General features: G+C 40.1%; 1 protein-coding gene across 4 annotated transcripts in view; it reads left to right on the top strand.

Annotated features, from left to right (window-relative positions):
- The window catches only part of LOC126407843 (contactin-1a-like), a 92552-nt gene that overhangs the window by 26077 nt on the left and 41107 nt on the right, over positions 1 to 25368 (top strand). For 3 of the 4 annotated variants that reach the window (XM_050073090.1, XM_050073087.1, XM_050073086.1), the window contains 2 exons: positions 13062 to 13196; positions 17081 to 17119. In XM_050073090.1, coding sequence (XP_049929047.1) covers positions 13142 to 13196; positions 17081 to 17119 — 94 coding nt within the window. In that variant the 5' untranslated portion in view covers positions 13062 to 13141. Of the gene's footprint in view, positions 1 to 3305; positions 3534 to 13061; positions 13197 to 17080; positions 17120 to 25368 lie in introns of those variants that run through there. The other variant, XM_050073089.1, reaches the window with a different exon arrangement.

A 25368-nucleotide genomic window follows, 5' to 3' on the forward strand; every position in this document is an offset into this window, starting at 1 on the left:
GTTTGTGGGGAAAAAACAGTCACACATGGTCAACAACTGTATGTTAGAGGGAAAGAACAATGGGTATAAGAAGGCAGATGAAAAACAGAAGAGGAGGAAGACTGCAGGCCCCCAGACGTCTGTACAGTATAAAGTCTGTTTGACACAGGAAATGCTTCATAAGAGCCATGAACAGTGTCATCGAATATGTATTTCTCTTCTTCCTTTCATGCATACAGTCTACTCATTATACTGCTGACATGCAACACCACATCAAATGTGATCATAGGGAGCAGAAACCAGGGCATGGCAGCTTTCTGAAGGCTGAAAGACTTACCATAAATGGAGCTCACATGCTTTCCATCCGTGGTAAATAGTTTAATCTAGTCCATCTTATCATTAGATGTATTTTAAATTGTGTTTGCAGTGGAGCAAAAGGTGGCTATAGTTTACTGATTTATTAATCTGCACAATTAGATGCATGATCACTCCACGACTGATCTTAATTTGCTGATAGATTCTCTAAATAGATAATTGGTGAATGGTGGATGATTTTCAATTTCACTGCTTATGATCTCAAATTATAGCCAGTTTAATATATTGAACGGAAAACCAAGTTGGCGATGGAAAACTGGCCATGCGCATCGAGTGTGATATTGGAATTTTACTGTTTATGCTTTATGTGCACTTGTGCTGATGTTGAGGTCTTTGTTTATTCATTTTTCTCTGCAGTCATGCTGTATAGGATCAGGGCATATAAGGTTGGGCTGCCGTATTTTAATTTATATATCATAGTTGGCCAAGACAGAGGTATTGGCACATATTGTCCACGTTTTTGATGAGATTGTATGCAGGTATAAAACTGAGTGTATGTTCCTTGTATGTGTGCATTTGGTTTCCTGTGTGTTATGTCCCTGTGCTCAAGCTAGATGGGAACGATAAATCATAAATACAATTTTTGTCCCAACTAAAGTTTGTCAAAAAACAGAGGAGAATATGAGAAAAACATAGCACCACTAACCCACTTTAAAAAAGCTTTAACTTTAGTATTAGTCTGAGAAAATCCAATCAGCCCTTCCTTAATCTAAAATGCAGCTGATGTGCAATAAGCCCTGAAGTGCAGACTTTCCAATGATAAAGCAATCCCTGTCCATCTGGTACCCCAAATCATATATATCCAATGACTATATGTACCTCAAACAAACACGTACAATTACCTGTAAACATTAATGCTGTGTCTGTTGTGGTCACAGTGGTATTGTGGAACAGCACTGACTCTATCTACCCACTCTGCATGTACTGCAGCCCTGTAACATAGACAGAAGGGAGGAAATGATCCTCTTTTATTCCTGTCAGCGGTGGGATTGTGCTGAGTCAGAAGTCTTGGGTAAATCACATTGGAAGAAAAAAAAAAAAAAGCCGGAGCACTGAAGCCAGCCAGACACAAGCCTTATGCTCTGCCACTGCACACTGCGCCCTGCTCCACATGCTGTATGCTTCTGACAGATTTGCATTGGTTTTGATTAGCCAGGGAGCTCATGGTTTATGAATAGTAGTGGAGCACTTGCTAAAAGGAAGAAATTAAACTTTTTTTTTTTTTGCTTCTTTGTGCAGTTCTCCTTACTTTTGAGTGTCCTGTCTGGCTGATCTAAATGGAAGCCATTAGATTGGATTTGGTCTCAAGCATCATCTGCGACTCTCTTGACCCGATCCATTAGCTCTGATGACTTGAAGGTTAAGTGCAGACATTTGAACATTCCAGATTTCATTGGGTACATTTTAGTACAAATGCTACGTCTTTATCTGCTTTTAGCACTGAAGCATGCTGCTCTCACCACTTGCTCTCCATAATCCCTTTTATTTTCTGTAATCACTTATGTAAGTTGGATGACCCACAAAGTTAATGTTACTTACAGCTTTAGATAATACTAGAGGATCTTCTTTTTACTTTTATGATTCTGTAGTCCTGTCTGGGTCATTCTCAATCCCTCCATGTCCTTAGGTGTCCTTACGTTTCTTCCCTTAGAGCGTCAGCTGGACATGCCCATTAATATAGATGGTATCTGGACCTCTGCATGATTTAACACCATGAAATCCAATAATTTTAATCAATTCTTGGCTCTGTGTTTTGGTGTCCCAGCACAAAGCCATTTAAGTTTCTTTTAGCCTTATCACGCAATTTATCATGTTGTCAAATGTGGCTGGTTGGTGTCCCCGCAATACTGAAATTGTTTGCTGCTGCATGTGTTAATGCAAAGCTAGAGCTTATTGAAACTCAGCCGATTTTGTCGTGCGGGCCATACAAGGCTCCAAATCTCCTAAATCTGCTCTAGTGCCCCTCTTCCAAATCCCTGCAACACTTGCTCTGCATTTTCCGAGTTAATGCAACCCAAAGGCAGTATGTGAGAATTCGTATAGGGGCACCACTTCTACCTCATGTCACCACACAGGCAAGGTATAAAACTCACAGCAACAACTGTGAGTGTGAGCAGCTGAATAATATATCATCATGTTGCTGTTAGCTCATGAGTAGCTCCACTGGAGAGGTATGGGGTTCAGTGTCATGTTTAATAGCTCTGAGTACTTATTTAAGCTTTTCTCTTCCTCTCTTGTGTAATGTTTTAATGGTCGAGTGACTTTGCTTTACCTTGGGGTGACGGATTTAACCTTTAGTGGCTGGAGGCTTTGAGATATTCAATATGCTAATTCGCTAATAAAGCAAAAGAACACAAAAGTAGATATAATCCTGCTTCTATTCCAGGAGATGAGATAAATGAACCTCAAAGAAGAGCTCAATTATTGTTGGCTTTCTTTCCTAAGATAAATAGAAGACAGAAAAAGAGATACAAAGACTGAGGAAAATTAACTTCAGATTGTGCTTCGGACCGGGAGAACGATATCAGTTTTCAAGTTAGCAATCCATATCACAGCAACAGCCTTATCGTCATTTTGTTGGTCTCATACAGAATTGCATTTTTTTTGCAAGGCATGCATTTTCTTGGCACTTTCAGCTCCTCAGAAATGGGCATCTTTTCCAGGAGAAAATAGCTTTCACTGCGACAGAAGATGATTATGACAGTGCTGATGATACGTCTGGCCACCTGCCAGGCTAATGATGAGAGGGTGGGGTTAAAGTAGGGGTAGAGCAGAGGTGTTACTGGTGAAATAGTGTGTGTGTGTTCATGATTTTTTGTGTGTGAGTGGGGTGGGAGGGCTTAAAAGATTAAACCCCAGCCTGGCCACAGTGGCGAGAGAAGACCCTCTCTGTGGAGCGCTCTCACTGCAGGGAGGCTTCTTCAGTGGCGTCCCATTTGCATGGCTCCCTGTCCTGCTCGGGGAATTAGCCTTTTCTTTTCCCTTCGTCCCTCCCTCCTCCTTTGCACCTTGGAGAGAGTGCTTCTATCCAGCAGCACTGCTCGTTTTCTGAGGCAGACAATGGAGCAGAGTATTTAGGACACTTGGCAGGCTAGGCATGTTGGAGGGGATGGGGACACGGGCTGCTAAGTAGCTCATCTTGTCACATAGCCACTGGCATGATAGCTCTCCACAGCAAGGTAAGCATCGTGCAGAGTCACAACACACACTCTCAGTGCCCTGATTGTTTTAACTGTGTGTCTCTTAAAGCTTTGCATAGTGATAGTTTTCCGCTAATTGGTAACCTCCTCCTCTTCTTGACCATGCAATTAAGCAGGATGCTTGTGGCTTATTTTCTGATTTCATTTAAACGTTTGTCAAGTTAATCTGTAGCCTAATGTTGGATTCACACCCTTTAATCCAATAAGGGGATGAATGGGAAATGTTGTGGGGAAGGCTCGACTTAGATTAATCTTTCTATTGTTTGCCACTCATTGTAGCTACCCACTGCAGAATAAACGCACTGCATTCACTTTCCCTGTGAGACCTTTCTCTGTGCTAACTGAAGGTATTGATTGTTGTCTCAGTCTACTTGAGGATGCACTAATTACAATATATGAACTCTTCTTTCTTATCTGTACAGCTTTTCCATCAAGTGAAAGCAACTCTCTGACACTTAGAAAGAGTGTACAGCCATCAGTGAAAGCATGTCACTGCTTTCCTATAGAGGCCGATATCTTTATTGGACAGATGTGGCGTGGGGTAATTAAGCAGAGCTCTCTTTCTTTATAGAGTGCAAGTCTCCTCTGACCTTTGCCTATATGGCACAATTTATCATACGTGATGTGACACACTTTCCATACTTGGAGGCACATATAGTATTTCATATCTGGGGGCTTTCTCCTGAGTATTATCCTACCGTAGAATGTATCACACTCTTCTGTGGCTGTCGTGCTGAAAGGTCAACGTATTTCTGTGTGCGATTAATCACCTGACACATAAAAACAAAGTGCAAACTGATTTTATGTTGTGACACAGATTTCAGTGTTGTGTGTAAACAATGGCAGCATCCAAGTGGCAGACAGAAGAGGCCAGTCTCATTCATAGTCACCTGCTCTACTCTAAGATTCAGTCTGTTTGGATTAGTATCTTTGATGACATTTCAAATCTAATGAACGCAAGTTTGGAATTAGACACACTTTTGTCATCATCTTTTAATATATCAAATTAAAGATAATTTTTGTCCAGTCCATTGACTCACATGTTTGCTACAAAGGATGTAGCTAACATTAAGATGTGGTTTACAGATCTGCCCTGTTCAGTAGAAGCTAAGAGTCTGATCAGATCGGGTGTTGTAATATAAATGGCGACCATGATTGAATATTTGGACAAAACTAATTAGGGCTTCACCCAAGTAAGAATTTTCCTAGTCGACCAATAGTCGTCATTTCGGGCCATGACTCGACTAGTCTCCCGCATGTTTATGATATTAATTTAATTATCAAATGATATATTTTGGCGGGGCAACACAATAGTTTGAGTTGAAGGTGTGAGAAAGAATCAGTAACATTGTTAACACTGTGCTACATTACAGAGAAATACAAAACTGTACTAATGAACCTTCATTAATATAGGCCTATATTTTATCTACAAGTGCACGTCACACACTGAGCGAGCCGCCTGTTAATGACGCTGTCGGCAAAGCAGTAATGATTGCACTAAGTGGCTAATGGGCATGTAGCTACTTCCATGTTTCAGATGATACGTCATGTTTGTAGTCCACCAATGAAGATGAGTTTACATATCACCTTGGGTTCATCCTTTACCTTCTCAAAATGATCCCACACTTTGGATTTCCTGCCCGACATGTTATTAACTAGCCTGCGTAATGCAGGTACCAGCCCTGGAAATTAACCTGACTCCTTTCTGACTTCCTGTGTCTGTCCTTCAAATTAAATTCACACATGGTCCAGTCATATAGGTTTTGATTTATTTTGACAAGCTTCCGGTAGAATTTAACTTTTAGAATTTAAGTCTGTGACTTAATGACCGTTATAATCTTGCCAATTAATGACCCTTCTGGTCGACTAATGTTTTGTCGAATATTAGGAGGCAGCCCTTAAACTTATCAACCCAATTGCCAGAATAATGTTGGCATTATACGTTTGTGCAAACCACAGGTATGTAATATTTGTACATTATAATGTAGAGGATTTGTTGAAATTTTGCGTTTTTGTTTCAACTTTGCCGTGGTTAAAGTGTGGTTATGTTTAGGCACAAATGCCCCTTGGTTGTGGCTAGGAAAAGATCGCATTTTGGTACAAAATTACCAGTTTGATGGCACAATTATGGTTGGAAATGCCACTGACAACTTGCTAAAACAGCCTGCTTTTGGTCGCACAATCATAGTTGGAATTGCTGCTGATCACTCACTAAAAAACAACTGGTTTTACTATTTGTTTGCCTTTAACAGTGGCCTGCAGGTTAGCAGCTCTCTTGCCTAAGTGACATACAATCTATCATCCCCTCCACCTCTTGATGACAAAGTCAGCTCGTGCACATGTATTCAGAACTACGTCACTCAAATGGTGATATAAAACGGATGAATGTACAAATGCACAAATGCAATGTATCTGTGGTTTGTAAAAACATACTAGACAACATTGTCTCTGGCGACTGGGCTGAAACAATAGATCTCTGCTACCTTCAGAGATTAGTTCCTGTTTTGTTTTTCATGATGGGCTTAGAGTTGGATGTTCTTTGTTTTGGGGTAGGGCAAATCCTTTGGTGAAAGATTTAGAGAGTAGAGAGATATATGTTAGATTTTCTTCCTATTCATCTCATTCAGTGTACCTGTTTAATCATATTCATGCATATCTACCTTTCTACATCTGTATAATAATGTATTATTATTATTTTTTTTACAATGATATTTGTTGTGACCTCTTTTCTTTAAATACATCACTTGCTTTACCATGTGAACTCATAATGACAGCATCCAGTAGATGAAAAAGAGGGTCTCTGCAGCGCGGCTGCAGCTAATAAGTGGTTACAGAAATGGACAAAGCACAGGTGTAAATCATCACCTTGGAAGCGTAACCGTTTACTCACCCATGATGGCACAATTATCAGCTGTCATTCTGTGCTCTCTGTTTGTCACTCACAGTTCAGAAATAGCATCAAATGATGGCTTCCCCATTGCCTGGCGGTGAACGAACTCACACTGTGACATCAAAGGCAAAAGTTGTGGTCATTTTTTGTAATGTTTAAAGTCACATGTCTGTGATTGCTCTTCTGTCTTGTAGTTTACAAACACTACCTGATTGGAGGTTAATGTATGTCACACAACAGTCCAGCTCCAGATTTCAGGGATTGACTGACTGGTGTCATTGATATTCAGGTCAGCTGAGGATGCTGAGCCTGTGTGGCCCCAGGGGGCATCGTGTTGACTGTAGGGGTCGGGATAAATAGCTTACATTAGCACGACTGCGTCTGTTGGGTGAGAGACGGAGAGGGGGAGAGAATTAAGGAGTGGAGGGTGACTGACACAGTGAAGGAGCTATGACTGGATCATCTGCAGCTGGATTACATCATGAATAATCCTGTACCTCATACTGAGACATACTGTCTGTCCTCTGGGTGCAGGAGGTACGGAGGTGTTTTTGCTGTGGATGGACAAAAATAAGCATCAGATTGCACAGAAAACAACAAGTAACAGCCTGAGAGATGCTTGCAGGCTTTATTTCACACCTCACTATCACAGTTGTAGCAAAAATGGACAGAAATTATTTGTTGCAGGGGTCTTGCATTGGACAGCAACATATATTTAGGTGTTCCTGTCATGTAAATCAGCCTGAACCATTTTCTTTATCAGTGAGTATAATTTATTATCAAGCAGTTTCTCATTTAAAAGAACAAGATGAGCCAGATTCAGCTAGTTCTGCTGTAAAAGGAACATTTTGGATGGCTCTGATATTTACTGTCTTAAATTGCTAAAAGGAAAAAGGTGAAAAGTGAATTCTGACTGCAGAAGAAATCAAGCTGTTACATTGTGAAAAATATTTTCCTCCCTTAAGTGCTGAACCAGTTCCTGCTTAGCAACGGGGGGCCTGTGCAGCACAAAGCGTGGAGAGACCATCTTTTTCGGCAGGTGTTGTTCTGTGTGTCTTGGGGTTACTGCTTTATCTGCTGTGTAATAGGCTTGGATAGCCTATGTCTGTATCCGTTATTTGATTGAATCATTCTGTTGGTCTTCTGGGAGATATAAACGTGTTTGTCTGTAGCCAAGTCCAGTCTTTTTTTTCCCCAGTTTCAGTACAGAAGGAGTGCATGTTTCCAAGCTGAGGTTGAAGAGACACACGGGCTGTCTGTGGCTCATTTTGGAATCATAATCAATACATTTGTCATAAATAATTCACAAGTTGGACTAAATGTATCACCACTGCTTTGTGGTAAAATAACACTGATTCAGCATAAAAACTGAAGGCATCAAAGCTTGTGTTTCTTTCTGGGATTTATGTTTAAACACAATATGTAGTTGTATCAGGTGTCTGATCTCATCAGATGTAAAACAGTTTGTGCTTTCTTCTATTTCTTGCTTTCCATTTACGAGAAGATCATGTCAAACTACTCTTCTAAAATTAGCATTTTGTAAACTGTTTTTTTTTCCCACTGCTAAGAAGTATGTAGAGAAAGTTAGTGTCACTATAGCAGATATTTGCCTCTAAAAATAGAGCAACTTTGGCAGCCTGGAAGGAAGAGATGTTCTTGTGGCCAATGTTTGGTTTTAAATGTGCCTGTGCTGAATATGTGAAATCCTAATGGAAAAATCTATCTTTCCAGCTGCTCCAGCGGACCACCAGTGGACGTGGTTGTACTGGGCAGCTGTTTGTGTATAATTTCATGAATGTGAATGAGAAAAACAGCAATTGTTCTCAGCAAGCGCAAGATAAATAAGCTAAAAAGAGATTGAACCGTAATGCCCCTTAAACCAGACTAAGTCACTGCCGCCTCTTACAGATGATGTCAGACCCAATGTCTCACTGTTTCATCTTCATTTAATCTGGATCAATATTCCCCCGCCCTGTCTCGCTTGTTTATTCCCCGTAGCTTCGGTAATGACACTAAATCTTATCTGCTGTATCACAAAATGTGTGATTTTTGAAGGAGTAGTCATCAGATACCTCATTAAGATTGGATTCCACATCTTGTGCCTCAGTAGAAGCGGTGATACGGTGCCCAGGGGTGGGCTGATATGAAAAATAGAAGATTCCACATCAAACAGCAGACCCTCTTCCAATATTTATGAAATACTTTGACAGTTTGGGAATTATCCTTATTTGCTTTCTCGCTAAGATGAGAAGATTGATATAGGTCTAAATATGAAGCTATAGCCAGCAGGTATGGTTTAGCTTAGCAAAGTGACTGGCTCTTAGACTTTGTTACCTTTGGACAGAGCAGCCAGGCTAGCTGTTTCCCTTTTGTTTTCGGTCTTCACGCTAAGCTAGGCTAACTAGCTGTTAAATCCAGCTTCATATTTACTGTACAGATATGAGAGAAGTATCAATCTTCTTATCTTACTCAAAGGCAAGAAAGCAAATAAGCACATTAATCAAATTGTGAAACCATACCTTTAATATAGAGTATATCACAATGTGATGTTTGAGTTGTTAAAATGAAACTGGCACCCCTTTGTTTTTGAGGTCACATTTTAATACTACACCAATGACTATTGGAGAAAGTAGACTTACTTGAACTACTATCTCATGTTAATTTGAGACCATTAAGCGATTCATCATAATTCATAATATTATATAGTAAATCCTACAAATCGATAATAACAGTGGACAGTAAATTAAATATTAATTTATTGCCCAGCCACGTGCTAAAATGTTTTACATAGAAGTAGGGCTGCAACTAACCATTATATTCATTGTCAATTAATCTATTGATCAATTTCTCGATGAATCAGTTGGTTATTTGGTGCATGAAATGTCATAAACATGTCGATTTGTGTTTACCAAAGCCCAAGATGATGCTCTCAAGTGTCTTGTTTTGTCCATAACCCAAAAGACATTGAGTTCACTGTCTTAGAGGGGTAAAGACACCAGAAAATACACATTTAAGAAGCTTGATTCAGGGAACTTAAACTTTATTTTTCTTAATAAAAAAAACAAGAAAACAAACAAACCCAAATCGATTAATTAATCATCAGATTAATGGGCGATTAATGCAGCTCTATATTAAAGAGCAAACAACAACACTCAGGTTATCACTAACATTAATTTTCCTTATTTAAAAATCTGCTTAATTTCCTCATTATTTGTTTTGTCTGTAAAATGGAGGAAAATTCCAACAATGTTCAGTTTACAGCGACACAAAACAGAGCAGAACAGAAAAACAACTCTATGTGTTCTCACAGCTGGAGATGTTTGCATCCTTGTGGAATTCAGACATGACTTGGTTGCTGCAATAGCTGACACGTTGTCTAAGCAGCGCTCATCTTCTCTTCTCCAACTGATTAAGACCAATCCAGCGTTAACCCCATCTTGGCTTCTCCTTGCAGGATTACTGCAAATCTGTGGTTAATGACTGATCGTTGTGTTGATTGCGTTTGCGTGTGTAACGAGCGATGGTAATGTGGTGGTGGTGGTGGGGGGTGCGGTTGTTGAGGCAACGTCTTGTTTTTGAAGTCTACCACTTTGACCGCTCCTTCATCCTCTCTTCCACTGTATCCTCTTTTCTCTCCGTCTCTCCTCCCCCACTTCAATGGATCTGCCCCAGCTGATAAGGGAAGACGTTTCTATAAAGTTACCCACTTGATTATGCAGCACACGTCAGGCGGAGCATGGAAAAGGAGGGGTTTCACTCACTTTCACTTACCCTATGGTGCCCCTAGGGGCTTATAGGGTCAAGATAAAAAGCACAAATGACAGTATTGGCCAGCAGTAAAACCCCAGAATCTGCCCCCAGCAGCCTCTGCTCGGTATAATATGATTTCTGATTTCAGAGCAATGAGGCTGACAATTCTGAGGGGAGCAAAAGGAGAGGGGGGGAGATTGAAATTCAGCGGGCAAAGCTGAGAAAGGGGGGGGGAGAACCTTGACAAGAAAAAACAGAAAAAAAACAAAACCCACCAGCAGTAATAGCTCTGGCAGCGTCCAGGGTGTGATTTATGGGGGAGAAGAAATGGCCTTGTTTGAGGACTGTCACGTCCGGTTCTTGTGATTTACTGTGATGACTGGAGCGCTCTCATCACATACATTCAGGCTGTAACGGTAGGACAGGAGAGGTAGGAGGCCCCATTAATACTGATTATAAGAGCATGCTGTCTTTCTGTGTGGTGCTAGGCTGATTTGTATTACAGTATATCAATTCAGTGACGGCTCTTAATGGGCTAGATGGGATTGGTTCTTTCACTATGTACTGTGACGTTATAATGAGGCTCCTTGTCGTCTCCCTTCATCTCCTAAGTGCATCTATTAAGATCATTTATGATTTATGAGTTACAGAAACGATTCTTATAGTATAGCTATAGAGTAAAGTACAGACAGAGAGGGGAAAAGCATGAACGAGTTTTAATGAACTTATTTTTTTAGTGCATTATCTTGACTTGAGTTGAATGTCTGTAATAGATGAGCACAGCACCCTATAGGTCTTCGTTCCACAACAGCAGCGTTGTTCTAGATTAAAAATTGGTTTTTGCATAGTTTCACTGCCGGTCACAAAAGGCCCCCCGCAGCACACTAAACTGCTCCTTTTGAAAGGTGTTGCTAGGATACAGGCTGGCGTGAAGATGAAATCCCCTCTGTATTGCTTTCCTGCAGCTGTACAGGCCGGACATTATGCCCAACTTATTGTGCATGTGGTGTAGTCGTACAGTGGGTCTGCCCATTTGTCTCCATTCATTTTTGTGTGTGTGTATCCATGTGTGTCAATGTGTTTGGATGTTTAGCCCCGCGATATAAGTGCAGTTTTGTTTGTGTCATGCAAAGCCGGCCTATTACATGGCCTCTCTTCCATCATAATCCATTTTCTGTAATAAGACTCTTATTTGTCCGCCGAGCATTGAGATCTCAATCCTGCTGTCACACCTCTGAGTCTCCGCCAGCTGACACCTCAGGCTGTTCACAAAGAATCAATAGTGTCTGCCTCATGTTCAATTACACTCTAATCAACACACCCCGGTCCGGCAAGACCTGGGAATGAATGGACAATATTGAACTGATGCTCAGAACTTGGATACCAGTAAATGAATATATGAAGGTGTTAGATTTGGCTCTGATTTTTCTGACAGTGTTCGCTGAAAGAGAGTGCAGGTTGTCAAGCACTGAAAAGGCATTCAAAGCAGAATGGACTGGCAAAAATTAGATTTTCAGCTCTTGAAATGTCACTAGATTTGATAATAATGCTATGAATTTATAGACTTCGATTGTTGTCATCCGCAAACTGGCTCATTTGTTTTCAAATCTAGTTTCCTGCAGGTTCTTTCTGTGACCATAAGTCAGTTAAAATGATTAATTTGGTTAGTTAGTTACTGGTTTATGGAAGTACTGTCATAGTATATAAGTTGAAATGGTATAACAGTTATCTTCGGTCTGAGCATCTTTGCCTTTGCGATGGGGGACCTGTGCTGCGTGCTCAGTAAAACAGATTATGCATGAAACATCCTCAGTCAAATCTAATTTAGAGTATTAATTATATGAATGCAATGCATTAATTCCAAATTGAATTTTCCTAACCATCGTGGAGAAATGATCATTTTCCCCGTCAGCGCTCCTCAACTCAGACAGCTGTTGCTTTTCATATTGTGTTACTGGGCGTGAGGCTGAGTGCTGGTGCAGTGCTGGTGGTTCCCAGTATGACATTAACGTCTCGGGGGCGGTGAGTAAGCGGCGAGGTGCCTGCTCAGCTAAACCAGCGCTCAGGGTTTTATTCTGGGAACTGTCGAAATGTCAATCATCAGGCGTCAACCTATCAAGGAGCTCGTGCCTCGGAGGCTGACAGGGAGCAGACAGTGTTAAGACGTAACGATGCTGCGGCGCTGTCTGCTTTTGATCCACATGAAGAAAGGGATCGCATGCTGAAGCTTGACATGTGCTACAACACGGGTTTATTCAAATACAGCATCCACGTTGCATAAACAGAAAGGCTGCCATTAACAGGCGACATTTATAATAGATTCATCTTAGAAGACTTATAAGATGTTACCTTGACCTCTGGGAACTTTTTTATTAGTTTTTGACATTTTATGGACAAGATGATTGGTCAGTTATGTAAAAAATAAACAAAAGATTAATCACTAATGACAGTAATTGTTAGTTGCAGCCCTACACACGCACATTGTAATTGTTGGTCTATGGTTTTGCACATGGTAATGCATTTCTGGCTTGTTCGTGCAGATTCCTGACTTTTTACTTTGATTTTATGACTTAAGAAAAGATGTCCAACAAGCAAATCCTGCTTTCTATTCAGCATTAGTGTGCTCCTTTTTAAATTATAACTGAAACTGAGCAAAAGTAGGCCACACAGTTTATTGCTCGACAGGTAAAGAGCCTCTTCTTACACAGCTGGTCTATAATTTGTGATATTGTGATAAATACTTCACCCCGGAGAGCAGTGGAGGTTTTATGATATTTCTTTAAGTTCACAGTACCGACTAACAAGTAGATTTTGTTCTGTAAAGAGGTTTCTATGTGTTGACAGTCTCTCTTTCTTTATATTTCAAGGAAAACCAGGCAGTCCTGCTAATGTTCCATCAGCTGAGCTTCTAGCCGTAACCCCACCAGGTGGTCCTCACTTCAACATCATGCTGCACCTCACCCTGCTCCTCCATCTCCTGGTCTTCTCTCTCACCCCTGCAGGTCAGTAGCACATTCAGCCGAAGGAAAAACAGCAAAATCAATTAGCAGAATGTGTATTTTGAGATACTGTATCACTCCTGTTGGATGAAAGCAGCGCATCTCTTAAAAATCACACTTTACAGTCAGCCTTGTTTAATTAGTTCAGCAGTAATCGCAGTTCTGAGAATTTTCTTTTCAAACACTGCTGGTGAGAGACACAGGAATCAAAAGGACTTTGCTCATTTACTGTTGCTTAACTCTGTTTTACTTATATGCCCTTCATCTTTCAAGTATCACCATCCTAAATTCATTTGGCACCAACAAACTGTCAGTGCAACGTGTCTCATTTACTCATATAGCAACTACAGAAACATACATAAACTTTGATTTGTGGCTTCAGCTGCAAAGCATTAAAATCACACAGGTGGCAGGCAGCTGATTGAAGAAAAATGTCAGAACTGGGTTGTCGGGATGAATGGGGCACAACTGAGACAAGGTGTTAACAAGCTGCTAAATGCCAGCTTTAAAGAACACTGTAAACATAATTACGCTGGCAGTAATGTGTCCCTCAAGGAAGAAGATGGAAACCTGATTTGACAGATTACAGTAAGGATGCTTTTAATGTCAGCTGTAAATGCAAACTAATTAAATCAGATCAAGATACACTTAAGGTGTGATACACATGTTCAGCTGTACACAAAAGCACAAACTATAGAGACAGCTACAAAGCTCATGTACAATATATGTGATGCGTCAGACTGGGAAAACATGTACCTTGGAGGGCCTAGAGATTCCAGGTATTCCTCCCTTTGTTGTGGTGCTTCTATGCAATCAGCTGTGTTGGAAACAAAGCAGAGTGGTCAGAAAACAGCATGCCTGAAAATGATCTGCCAAAAAACCTCTGCTGTGTTCCCATACCTTGGGCTATTCTCACTTGTTTCAGATTTGATTTCACCTGAACCAAAACAAAGGGGGAGCCAAGACTGGGAATTCTCCCGGTTTCCCACCACATCTTTCTCAAACAGACTCTGAGGAGATTTATCTGTCTTTTTTTTCCTACATGGTAAGGTACTTGTATTAGTGTAGCTCAGATGAGTTCACCAAAGGTTTTGGCAGCACTAGTGCTAAAGCTTAGATTCTAAACCTTAGAATATCCCGTTGAAACCGCGTTCACATACATCTACAGAAAAGGAATGGGCAGATAAATGCTCAAAAACCCCACGTACATGGTTGCACTGCCCACATATACTCGGTATATAGAGTTCACCCACACAGAGTTGACCTGTATGGCTGCTCGATCTAAACAGACAGCAGCCAACCAACAGGCTCGGGTCGTTACCGTGGGGAGAGAACATTGTCTTGACATTTTTGTTTAGCCCCAACAAGAATAAAGTTTGATGGTTAATGTGAGATTAATGCTATGACAGCTGAACAAATGTCAAACACGCACTATCCTACAACTATAGTGTGTGTGTTTGTGTGTGTTTTCTATGGCTCAGCTGGTCCATAGTAAGGCTTATATAACAACATGCAGTTTAAGCATTGCTGGGGTTGTTACTCAGAAAAAGTCATGTATTACCCATTACTCGTTTACTTATTTATTCCCTGTAGAAGGTAATGCATTAGACTACTTGTTGCATTACATTTGTGTCACTAAACGACATCACCTGAGATGCATAGTCATGTTATTGCCAGTCAACAATATAATGTTAAACCTCACATATTTTCACATATCAGCACAAATCCCTGTCATAAAACATAAAATAGACTGGCCTTCCCTACACCATTAGATGATGACAGATTTAATTGGAAAATAAACACATTTAAAGATGTATTTCACTGCAGGACAGATGGCCTTTTAATAAAAGTAGGTTGTCATGCAGTAGAAATTGGTGCTACATGACCAGGGAAAACAGACTGTGGCATTTGCTTTTGCTCAAGAGGTAGAAAACCTACAACTACCAGAATGCACTGCGATGTATTGGACCATTAACGCTCCCACCAGTGGGTGACATAATGCAAAGTCATCCGTTCGACACAATGGCGGCCAGCTGGCAACAAACAATCTCGTATTACCGTTAAACGGTAAGCTAAAACATGTTTCTGAAAACATTTGAGGCGTCACAGTAACAGACTCTCAAGGCATTTCTCAATACCAAGTACACCAAGTTCGGACTTGCGCATTTCGGAGTTCGGATTGGCAAATTCGACTCTGGAGTACAAACTCCCACGGACGGCTGCCAATGCCACTGGTCTGTGAGAAATGCATTCTGGGATACCTGGCTTTCAAAAGTCCACACAAGTAACCTCCCGATGCATCCTTGATGAAACTGGCAGAGGAAGTTCACATCTGGGCATTTGGACTGTACTTGGCTGGATGCTTCACAAGTCCGCAAGAACACAAGTACAGGCAAGAATGCAGATTGAGAAACCCCTTCAGTCTCTGTTTTTGCTGTACAGGAAACAGTATGGTGCCCACTTCCTGTTTACAAACTCTAGCTATTACAGCTAAACAGTACACTAAAATATTTATATTAGATCAGCACTGCCTAGTTTACAGTTTGACCTGAGTTTGAGAGAGGGGCAGGTCTTGGTTTATATTTGATCAGAACTGCTTAGATTTACCATCTGATCTTAATTTTTCAAGCCTCTGTTTTTGCTGAACAGTATGGCTCCCACTTCCTGTTCACAAACTCTCGCTATTACAGCTAAACAGGACACTAAAATATTTATATTGGATCAGCATTCCTAGTTTACCGTTTGATCTGAGTTTTGTCTGAGTTTGAGAGAGTAAGAAGGACAGGTCTATCTCTTGATCTGCGTCTATACTCTGTGTCCACAAAGGTGCTATGGGTGGTGGGCAATACAAAAAATGCAAAGTACAGCCTGTTAACCCATTTTGCTTCATCCTCATCATCTGGTGATGTTTTGCTGGGAGAGAAATCTCGGCATTAGTTAGATGGAGGGAAGTTTCCCACAGTTCATTTACACATACTACCCACATTGTTTTGATACAAACCCAATGGAAATTGGCAAAGTATCCCGTTAAATGACGTATGAACTGCATTTCACGAGCCACTCAAACAAACTCACTCCGGCCGCTTGCTCACCAAACTATGGCTTTATAGTAAATGAGTCCAGCTGTTTTTACTTGTTTATCACTAAAACAGCCGTTATACCTCATCATGAGTAGAAGTCTCTGACATTGTTTATCAAACAAACTGTTTACTGTTGGAGTCAGCACAAGACTGTCCAGGCTGAAGAGCATCTCCACAGGCACACTAGATGGTGTTGCTGTCACTGGCACATGTGATGATTCTTTTCCTCTCCACATTATGCAGATAATTAAAGGACTTATAACGGCATAATTGTCTGATTAGTAACTGTAATGTGATTGCTGAATTCAGGAATTACAACATGTTGCAGTTCCTAAATTCAATATAAAAGTACAAGGATACAACAGAATTTAACAAATAGGAATATTGCTTTATCATCAGGTTATTATGACTGTTTTCTCCCTTTGAACACAGCATCACTGAGTGATTAAAGCTACATTCACTTAAGGCTTACCACAAAAGTTTTTAGTTTTGTATTTTATTCTGAAGGGCAGGATGTAGTAAATTCCACAGAGATGGCCCTCAGCCAAAGGAAGTCTTTCAGTCCAAAGCTGGGTTTCCATCCATTCATCACATTCTCGGCAGCAAAAAGGAGATTCTGTCAAAGACCTGCACCTCTCTGCAGAAACTCTTATGATGATGCACGATGTGTTTTGATCCATTTTTCTTGTTGTTACCTAAAAGGAGTGAGAGAAATACACCTGCAGTTTAGGAACACAAGAAATCGCAGCCATATATGCACAGCGTCGTGGCTCAATATGTTGACATGATTTCCTTTAACTGTTCCAGGTGCATCAGTGTATGGGGAGGCACCCGACTTCTATGGAGGTAAGACTGATTATAACACCAGATAATCTTGTATACTTGTTTCAGTTCCATAAAAATCTTTCTGGACTGTTATAAAACATTAATGGTGTTTTCAATAATGATGAAAATAGATACTGCTTGGTTTTGGCCGGTGTTGTACCACGAGACATTTAGCATTAACACACACTCTCACACACACACACTCTTTCAGTAGACATTGCCATTTCTCTCTGCTGAATGTTTGAACAGTGAGCTTGCCAACATCATCAGTCTAGCCAAGAAACTCTGCCACTTTCTGCATTCCATGTGAGAGAGTCTAATGGAAATGCAGTTTTGAGATTCCACCCCACATTCATGCACTTTAAATGCAATCTTCACTCATGTGTCTCCAGCGTTTTCTTTTGTGGCTCATAATTGAGCTGTAATCTATTTCCGCACAAAATATTCATTAAGTTTTATCATTGGTGATAAGGTATCAAGATCAAGGCTGATCATGAGATTACAGAGAATGTTTAATAACCGGAAATGTCACAGGGTTGTGCTTTTATGAACATCTCTGTGTTTTGTCAAAGTATCATCGAGGATTTCTCGCTGCTCACTGAGACCAAGACATACGAGTAAATAACAGAAATGAATGAAAAATAGGAGTTGTTTTCTATTTGATTTATACTCTTCCAACTAGAGAAAAACAAGCTGCAGCTGTTAACTGGCAGGTTGATGAGGTTGTGGCCTTGGACTTCAGAGAAAGAAGCAGGCTGTGATTCATACTCTGTGCTGCACCACTACATCTGTTTGACAGGCCTGTGGCTTGTGCTTGCTTATTGCATTGTTTTGTCCAAAAAAGTCTTACATAAGAGCTGTTATTGGCATTAAGTTTTGCATTTTATGCTGAATATGGGAAAACTCGAGCTCTGACAGTAACTTTTTTGTTTCTGAACATCATCATATGGCTTCGATTTCCATGGAAAAAGAATATATGCGTCACTGCCCAGAAAATGAGCTGCTTTCGTGTTACACAATTTCCTGTTTTAGTTAAATATTCATGCCAGAACACTTGGACTGCAAAGTACAAACCTTTTTCTGGGTTAAAAAAATGAACAATGCACAACTGTCCCCTAGTAGCTCATCTGGTAGAGCATGTACCATTAAGGCTCAGTTCTTATCATGGCAGCTCAGGTTTGATTCCAGCCGGGCCCTCTTCCTGTCTCTCTTCAGCTTTCACCAACAAATAAAGGCAAAATAATTTATTTATTTATTTATTTTTTACAGTTGTTTACACATTCACTGAAACACAATGAAAACCAAGGAAAAGAAGTATGTCAGATCCAAATGGGCTTCAGTCGCAGCTCTGCCGATCATGTGCCCACTGCAGCCCCTGAGGTAGTGAAACTACAATAATATCAGCCTGTCTGGATGCGTTAAGGGACAGGCAGTGACAGACGGCTCCTTTTCTCATGGTCCACAATAGGACAGGAATAATGAAAATCTATCTGGAGGTCATGCTTTTCCACTGCTGCTATTTCTGTATTTCTCCTACTTGCAAATGGACATTAATCTTCATGGAGATGGTTAAAGTCCAGGACATTGCACTGACCGGAGCAGATGAATGTAGGATGGTCATTAGAGCTAGAAACTGTGTTAGAGCTGCCATGCCTCATTGAGGGGTTATATTGGTATGATGGATGAGTCAGACGGATGATAATATGTGGTGGTATGATTCATTCAAACACCCATATGTAGATAGGAATTTTGATCTTTTTCTGTACATATTAATTTAATTATTCACTGTTTTGTTTTGTTAAGAATATTTGTCCCAGATTATCATTTATAATCATTATTATCATTTAATAATAGGGGACAAATGTAATTTAAAGTTTTTTAAAGGAATAGTTCAACATTTTGGGCAATATGCTTATTTGCTTTCTTGTTAAGAGTTAGATTAAAAAATAGATACAGCTTTAATGTCTGCTGCTTTACATGTCGTGTATGCTTTATAAGAAGCCACAGCCAGCAGGTGATTAGCGTAGCTTAGCTTAGCATTAATCATCTCATTTCAGATAATACCGGTATAATTTTTAATATCATATGGAGAATTTATGTCATGATACTCGCTGTATTTCTACCTGTTGACATATTGACATCATACTGTTACCCACGGCAACAACAAGCATGGCTGAAAGCAAAATTATTACCAACTCCATTGTGTTTTCAGAAAGAGGAGCAGCTTCAGTAGCGTGGAATAAACTGTGGCGTCCTGAATGTTTTATGAACAGCCCCGGACTTCTCAGACTCTTTAAGCAACTTACCGCTCAGAGGGAACTCATTTAGCGGCTCCTCTGGCAGCAGCACAGTGTCTCTCCCTCTTCCCTCGGTGTCGTCAAGTGATTTTGTCATAAACCTTTGGTAACGTAAACCTACGTGACGCTTGCAGCTAGACAAAAGAAATACAAATATGTGAATGTGTGATAGTTGTGGTATCATAACAGCCTGTCACAGGTTACAGCGTGATGATTAGAGGAGAAATGGCAGAGCATAAAGTTCCAGGTGGAAAAAAACCCAACTCAGTCATTTAGGATTTTACTAAAAGAAGGAAATCACCTGTTGATTTATATATATAGATCCCAGGTGACATTTTTTTGTATTCGGGGGCTGTTTAAATGCATCATTTGTGGTATATTTTAATTTGTTGAACTATTAATATTGTATACAGTGAATGAATCTCACTCTGAGTTACTGTTGTTGTTTACAAACTAAAGAAATTAGATAATTTTTTAGTTTTTACTGAATATTTGAAGGCAAACCTTTAGGTTGACATGTCAAATTATATCACTTGATATGTTTTAATTCTATGTTCTTAATTAATAATTATTTTCTTTTTACGTATTTGTCATATTGTCAAGAATATCGTTATCACAAAAAATACCCTGAAATATTGTAATATTATTTTGGGGCCATATCGCTCACCCCTACTTGACTGGAAACAGTAGTATAATTAACCTGGCCTCTTCAAAGCTAATGTAATCAGCAAAACTATCACTTAGAGTGCACTGATTAACAAGTCATATCTTGATTGTTTAATCTGTACAAAAGCCAAAGTGTATAAATGACAAGTTGGGGTTTTACAGTGGGATATGTGCCAGACTATTTCTTGGTGGGGCACAGTCGCTGTGAGGTTGCCAGGCAACCAGCAGAGGCTCCAGGAAGTCACTGAGTCTGGCCAAGAAACAGTCCAGAAATAGTCCATATTGATCTTTTCATCTGACACCCTGCAAGATAGTAAATGTATGTATTTTTCAAAATGTTGTAATTTCTTTAAGTCGAGCGTGTTGGCAAAGGAAATATCAAATCTTCCAAGCGCAAGTGTGATTTTCAAAGGTGCAACCTTAAAATGTAAAAATTCCGACAGAAAGCTGTGGCACATTTCCAAAAATACTGTAGATCTCTACTGATGAATAATAAATTGAGAGGTTCTACTATGTAGAGCAGGTTGTCATTTACTGTGCTGCCAGTGTGTACTACTGCATCTGCATACCATGTGTGTTATTCTCTGGGAGAAAAAAGGGGAGGTAGACTGTCAGCAAGGGGTAAATTGGAAAAAAGGAAGGCTTGCTGATTCGTTGCTTGGGAACACGTTGAGATGCTGCATGCAGGTTGAATTGTTGATGGATCCAGTGAGGAGACGAATATTATTTTCCGGTCGTCTCTCTCTTTTTTTTACATCCATTTGCTCTCTTTTCTTCTCCATGAAGCATCGACCATAGATGACTTTTACAATCTGCGTGCCTGTGTGGAGTGTCACCTCCTGGACTTTTTGACATTATCTCCAATTGTCTGCAGAAATAACGCAGCATGATGAACTTAGGACTCTGATTGTTTCTGATGCTACACCAGTCAGTCCGATACTCCACAGACTACAGTTTTTAAGGTCTCTCAGCACTAATAAATGTGGGAAAATGCTGCTTAGGCTTTATCATTTTGAATCTTTGTCAAACTTGGATGAAGATGAAGGCATATCAGAGTAACGCCCACTAAGGGTTATAGCGAGGTGCTGATCTCAGGCAGTAGATTTGATAATTGAAAACAAGTGTCGCACACTCTGGCTCCATATGCATTTCTTTTTTTTAGATGATGGCGTTCCGGCCCTCACTCTTTCTTCTTCCCTCAGNCATATCAGAGTAACGCCCACTAAGGGTTATAGCGAGGTGCTGATCTCAGGCAGTAGATTAGATAATTGAAAACAAGTGTTGCACACTCTGGCTCCATATGCATTTCTTTTTTTTTAGATGATGGCGTTCCGGCCCTCACTCTTTCTTCTTCCCTCAGAAGAAACATCACCATCGAAATAAAAGAAATGCATATGGAGCCAGAGTTTGCGACACTTGTTTTTTATAATCAAAGATGCAGACATAGACATAGAAGGGGGCAGAGTCCATCCACACTCCAGGAAGGTCAGAACATGGTGTAGGTGGCCTTCCAGCTGGGACACACCGCAGAATCCTTCTTTTTATTATAAGAAAACCAGCCCATAGCAATCTTAATGCCCATTACTCTGCTGTCAAGGCAACAGTCAGGCTTGAAAGATGGCTGTAAGAAGGTTTTAGTTTTCACAGCATTAAAAGGTAATGTCAGAAAGTGTCAATAGACTTTTTGAATCAATTCTCTGCTGTCTGGCCCTATGGTCAGTACTTTTCACTCATATTTCACTCACACACCACCTCCATGTCAATTCTTTGGAATGACCTTGTTGAGCTTTTGAGTAGGTAGGTGTGTTGGGTTGAGTGCCTGCCCTGCAGTGTAATCAAAGTTTCTATACTTCTGTGGAAATTAGAGCTGCAACCGCAATCATTTTGATAATAGGGTAACTGTTTTAGTTATTTATGCAGATTTTTTGGGGGGATTTTTGCTATTATAAGAGAGAGAGAGAGAGAGAGAGAAAGAGAGGAGGACAGGCAGCAAAGGAACACAGGTCGGAAGCAAACCCGGCTGATGCTAAGGACTCTGCCTTTTCATACATGGGGGTGCATGTTCTACCAGGTGAAGCTACTCAGGTGCCCCAGTTATTTTTTTTTAATACACATACAAATACTAACCTATTTGTATTTTTGTAGCGCTGGTTGCAGATTTTCAAATGTGAGGATTTGTTGCTTTCCTTTGTGACATGATGTGACGTATGAATTGAATATCTTTAGGTTCTGGACTGTTGGTCAGACAGAACAAGACATTTTATGTCACCTTAGGCTGTGGGAAATTCTGTCAAAATATGTATCGTTTAACACCTATTATTATTAATAAACAGAGAATTACAGCTGTTCACTATATCAATTCAAGTTTCTGTCTTTCACCAAACTACGCCAGGTTTCACTGCCTTGTTAACTCACACTAAAACACTCTTCACCCAGACTCATCAGAAACAAAATAAAACTGATGGAAATTGTCTTAATTGTCTTTACAGTCAGTCCTGTAACATTTATTTCCATGACTTACAGTCAGCTCAGCTGCCTCTTGCACCATACTGACCTCTGGTGGCACAGCCACTCCAGTATGAGGTTAATAGAAAGATGAGCATCTTTATTTTTGACGGTACTGAAAATCTTACCATCGGGATTTCTAAATATCCTGGTATACCATAATACAGTGATACCACCCAAGCCTCATTGAAAGTAGGAGTGATTGAATATTGAATATGCTGAGCAGCTGACGGACAACAATTTTTCAAAAAAGTATAGGAACTGCACCAAAATTTCAAAATCATATGTTATTCCTGTGTTCTAAGAGAGTCCAAAAATACATGTTAACATGAACAACTCTTTCCCAGTTTCAAAAACAATAGTGAAAACTGACTTTTGTGATGTAACAGGGTATAAAGTCTGGAGCTGCTTCATAGACAATGAATTAGGACAGGTGTTATATATGACACTAAGAGCACCCAGAGGAATGTTCTGAGTACATGGTGCATTTCCTGTTTCAGAGCTGACAACACTACAACAGAATAAAGCAGAATAAAGGCTCTCACACATTGTCTATGGAGCAACTTAAGACTATATACGTATTGACATCACAAGTTTGACACCTACTTTCCTGGTTTCTGGCTTTGAGAGAGAGGAGCTCATCTACACAAATATTGATTGAACTTCCCTAGGCCATGGAAATAACATACTAGAATTCATAATTTAGGTGGTGGTCTCCTTTTAATCCAACCATCACCTCAAAGGGTAAGTGTTTGATGCTCTAGACTGATTTTGTTGGACTAAGACAGTGATGCACTTCTGAAACTTAAGTCATTGTTTATTACCACAGCAGATACTGTTTCACATTAATATGTGCTATGACCTGTGAACACATTTGGATTCAGATTCACCCTCTCATATGTCCTGTTTGAATAGCTCTGCTCTGTTGCAGCCGTCATTTTGGAGAATAATTCGTTTTGACAGCAGTTGTGATTGCACAGCTGGCACCACACTGAGCACACACTGCCTGACACTGGCACTCATGTGTCTACACTGCTGCAAAATAGCTGTGCTGGCAGTGAATCAGAATAATTATTTATTTAACATGTAAAATTAAAAAAAATGGTCTGCCACCATGCTTCATTATGTGGCTCAAGGGCTTGTGGGTAATTACTGCTACACTGTGCTTTTGGTGCCTCCAGGAAACAATATGTTATCTGTCCCACTTGGACACTCTCTTGGTCATGCAAACAGACCGTGCTGCAGATGTAGCCGAAACACACAGCTGTGAGTAAAGTTAAAATTCATCAGAGGATTAAGTTCTTCTGGGATTTGGGGTAATTATGTGACTATTTAAATGTGAAACAAATATGCATACAAAACATTTATTTTGCTAAATGGGCAGAACAACCCCTGAAACAGCTGGAAATTTTGACAATAAACAAGTAAGTCATTTAACAAATAGGTCAGATTGCACTTGTTTTATGTTCACAAGTATTCAAGTCAAGTTATTGTCATGCACCTAAAATTACACATGAAGCCTCAATGAATAATTAATGTCTCAGTAGCAACTGATGCCAGGGGAGATAGTAGGCTCCTAAAATAACAGTGTCTTACATTCAAATGAGAGTCTAAACTGAACCTGCTCTGGAGTTAAACAAGTCTGAGTTTGATAATGAAATCTGTCCGGAGACGTATCACTTCTAGCAAGCCCTGGAGACACATAGCCTCTGACTAGTGTGTGCGTATATTGTCCCATTTTATATAGACGTGGTCTCCCCTTAGAGTAAGTTCTGCCTTTGTGTGTGTGAGTGTGTGTGTCTGTGCGTAGGAGAGAGGATCTTTTCATTGACTGTGCAAATAATTACTTGCTTGTTAAAGAGTGCAACTGAGGGCTTCCGCAGTAAAGTGATGTTAAAAGATGAAAGAGAGAAAGAAAGTGTTTTTTGCAGGGAAACTGAGAAGCCACTGATTCAGAGAAAGAATAAGGCAGAGATTGAAAGAGGGATGGAGCTTTGGAGAGTAAAGAGATTTTCTGTGTTTTGGACAAAACATATAAGGCATGTTTTTTGGCATGACTGTGAAAAGAGTTCATGATAGAATACACTAGGCATCTGAGGGTGGGAGGCTTTGAGAGATAGAGAAAGAGAGAGAAAGAGTTTAAGAAAAGCAAGACTCTGAGTCCACAGCCATGCCAGCCACTCTGTGAAGCTGTACTTCAACAGAGCAGTAATTTGAGCTCACAGTGCAATGCTATCATGCTGATTTTTAACAAGTATAGTGTCAACAATGTCACTGTCTGTCTTACTTGCTAACATCTGCCAATTCACTCTAAACACAAAGTACAGTTTAGGCTGATCTTAATGTTTTGGTTTTGCAGGTATTTAGTCACAACCCAGTGTCGGTCAAAATTAAAATTTGATCTAATAATGGTGCCACAGTAGATGGATCGTTCAACTGACTTGAATGTCTGTACTTATTTTAATGACAACCCATTCAACGTTAGTGTCACTCAAAACCAAAGTCAGCACAGTCATTGGAGTTTATTTTATTGTGGATATCTGTACCAAAATTCAATGAAATCTGTCTGGCAGTTGTTAAGATAATTTACTTAAAAACCAGTTGCGCCCCCTCTTTCACAGGGGCGACCAGATTGGGACACGGAAAATCTTGGGGTTTGACACCAAAACCAAAAGCCATAACTACATTTCAGGAATTCTATTTTGCTCTTAAAGTATCTAGTGTAATTGAAAACTATGTCAATATGAGAGTTAAGGAGTCGCATACTGATATACGTTGGTTACATTTGAGTTCTATAACAAT

The sequence above is a fragment of the Epinephelus moara genome, chromosome 20, assembly GCF_006386435.1.
Source record: "Epinephelus moara isolate mb chromosome 20, YSFRI_EMoa_1.0, whole genome shotgun sequence".
NCBI lineage: Eukaryota > Metazoa > Chordata > Actinopteri > Perciformes > Serranidae > Epinephelus > Epinephelus moara.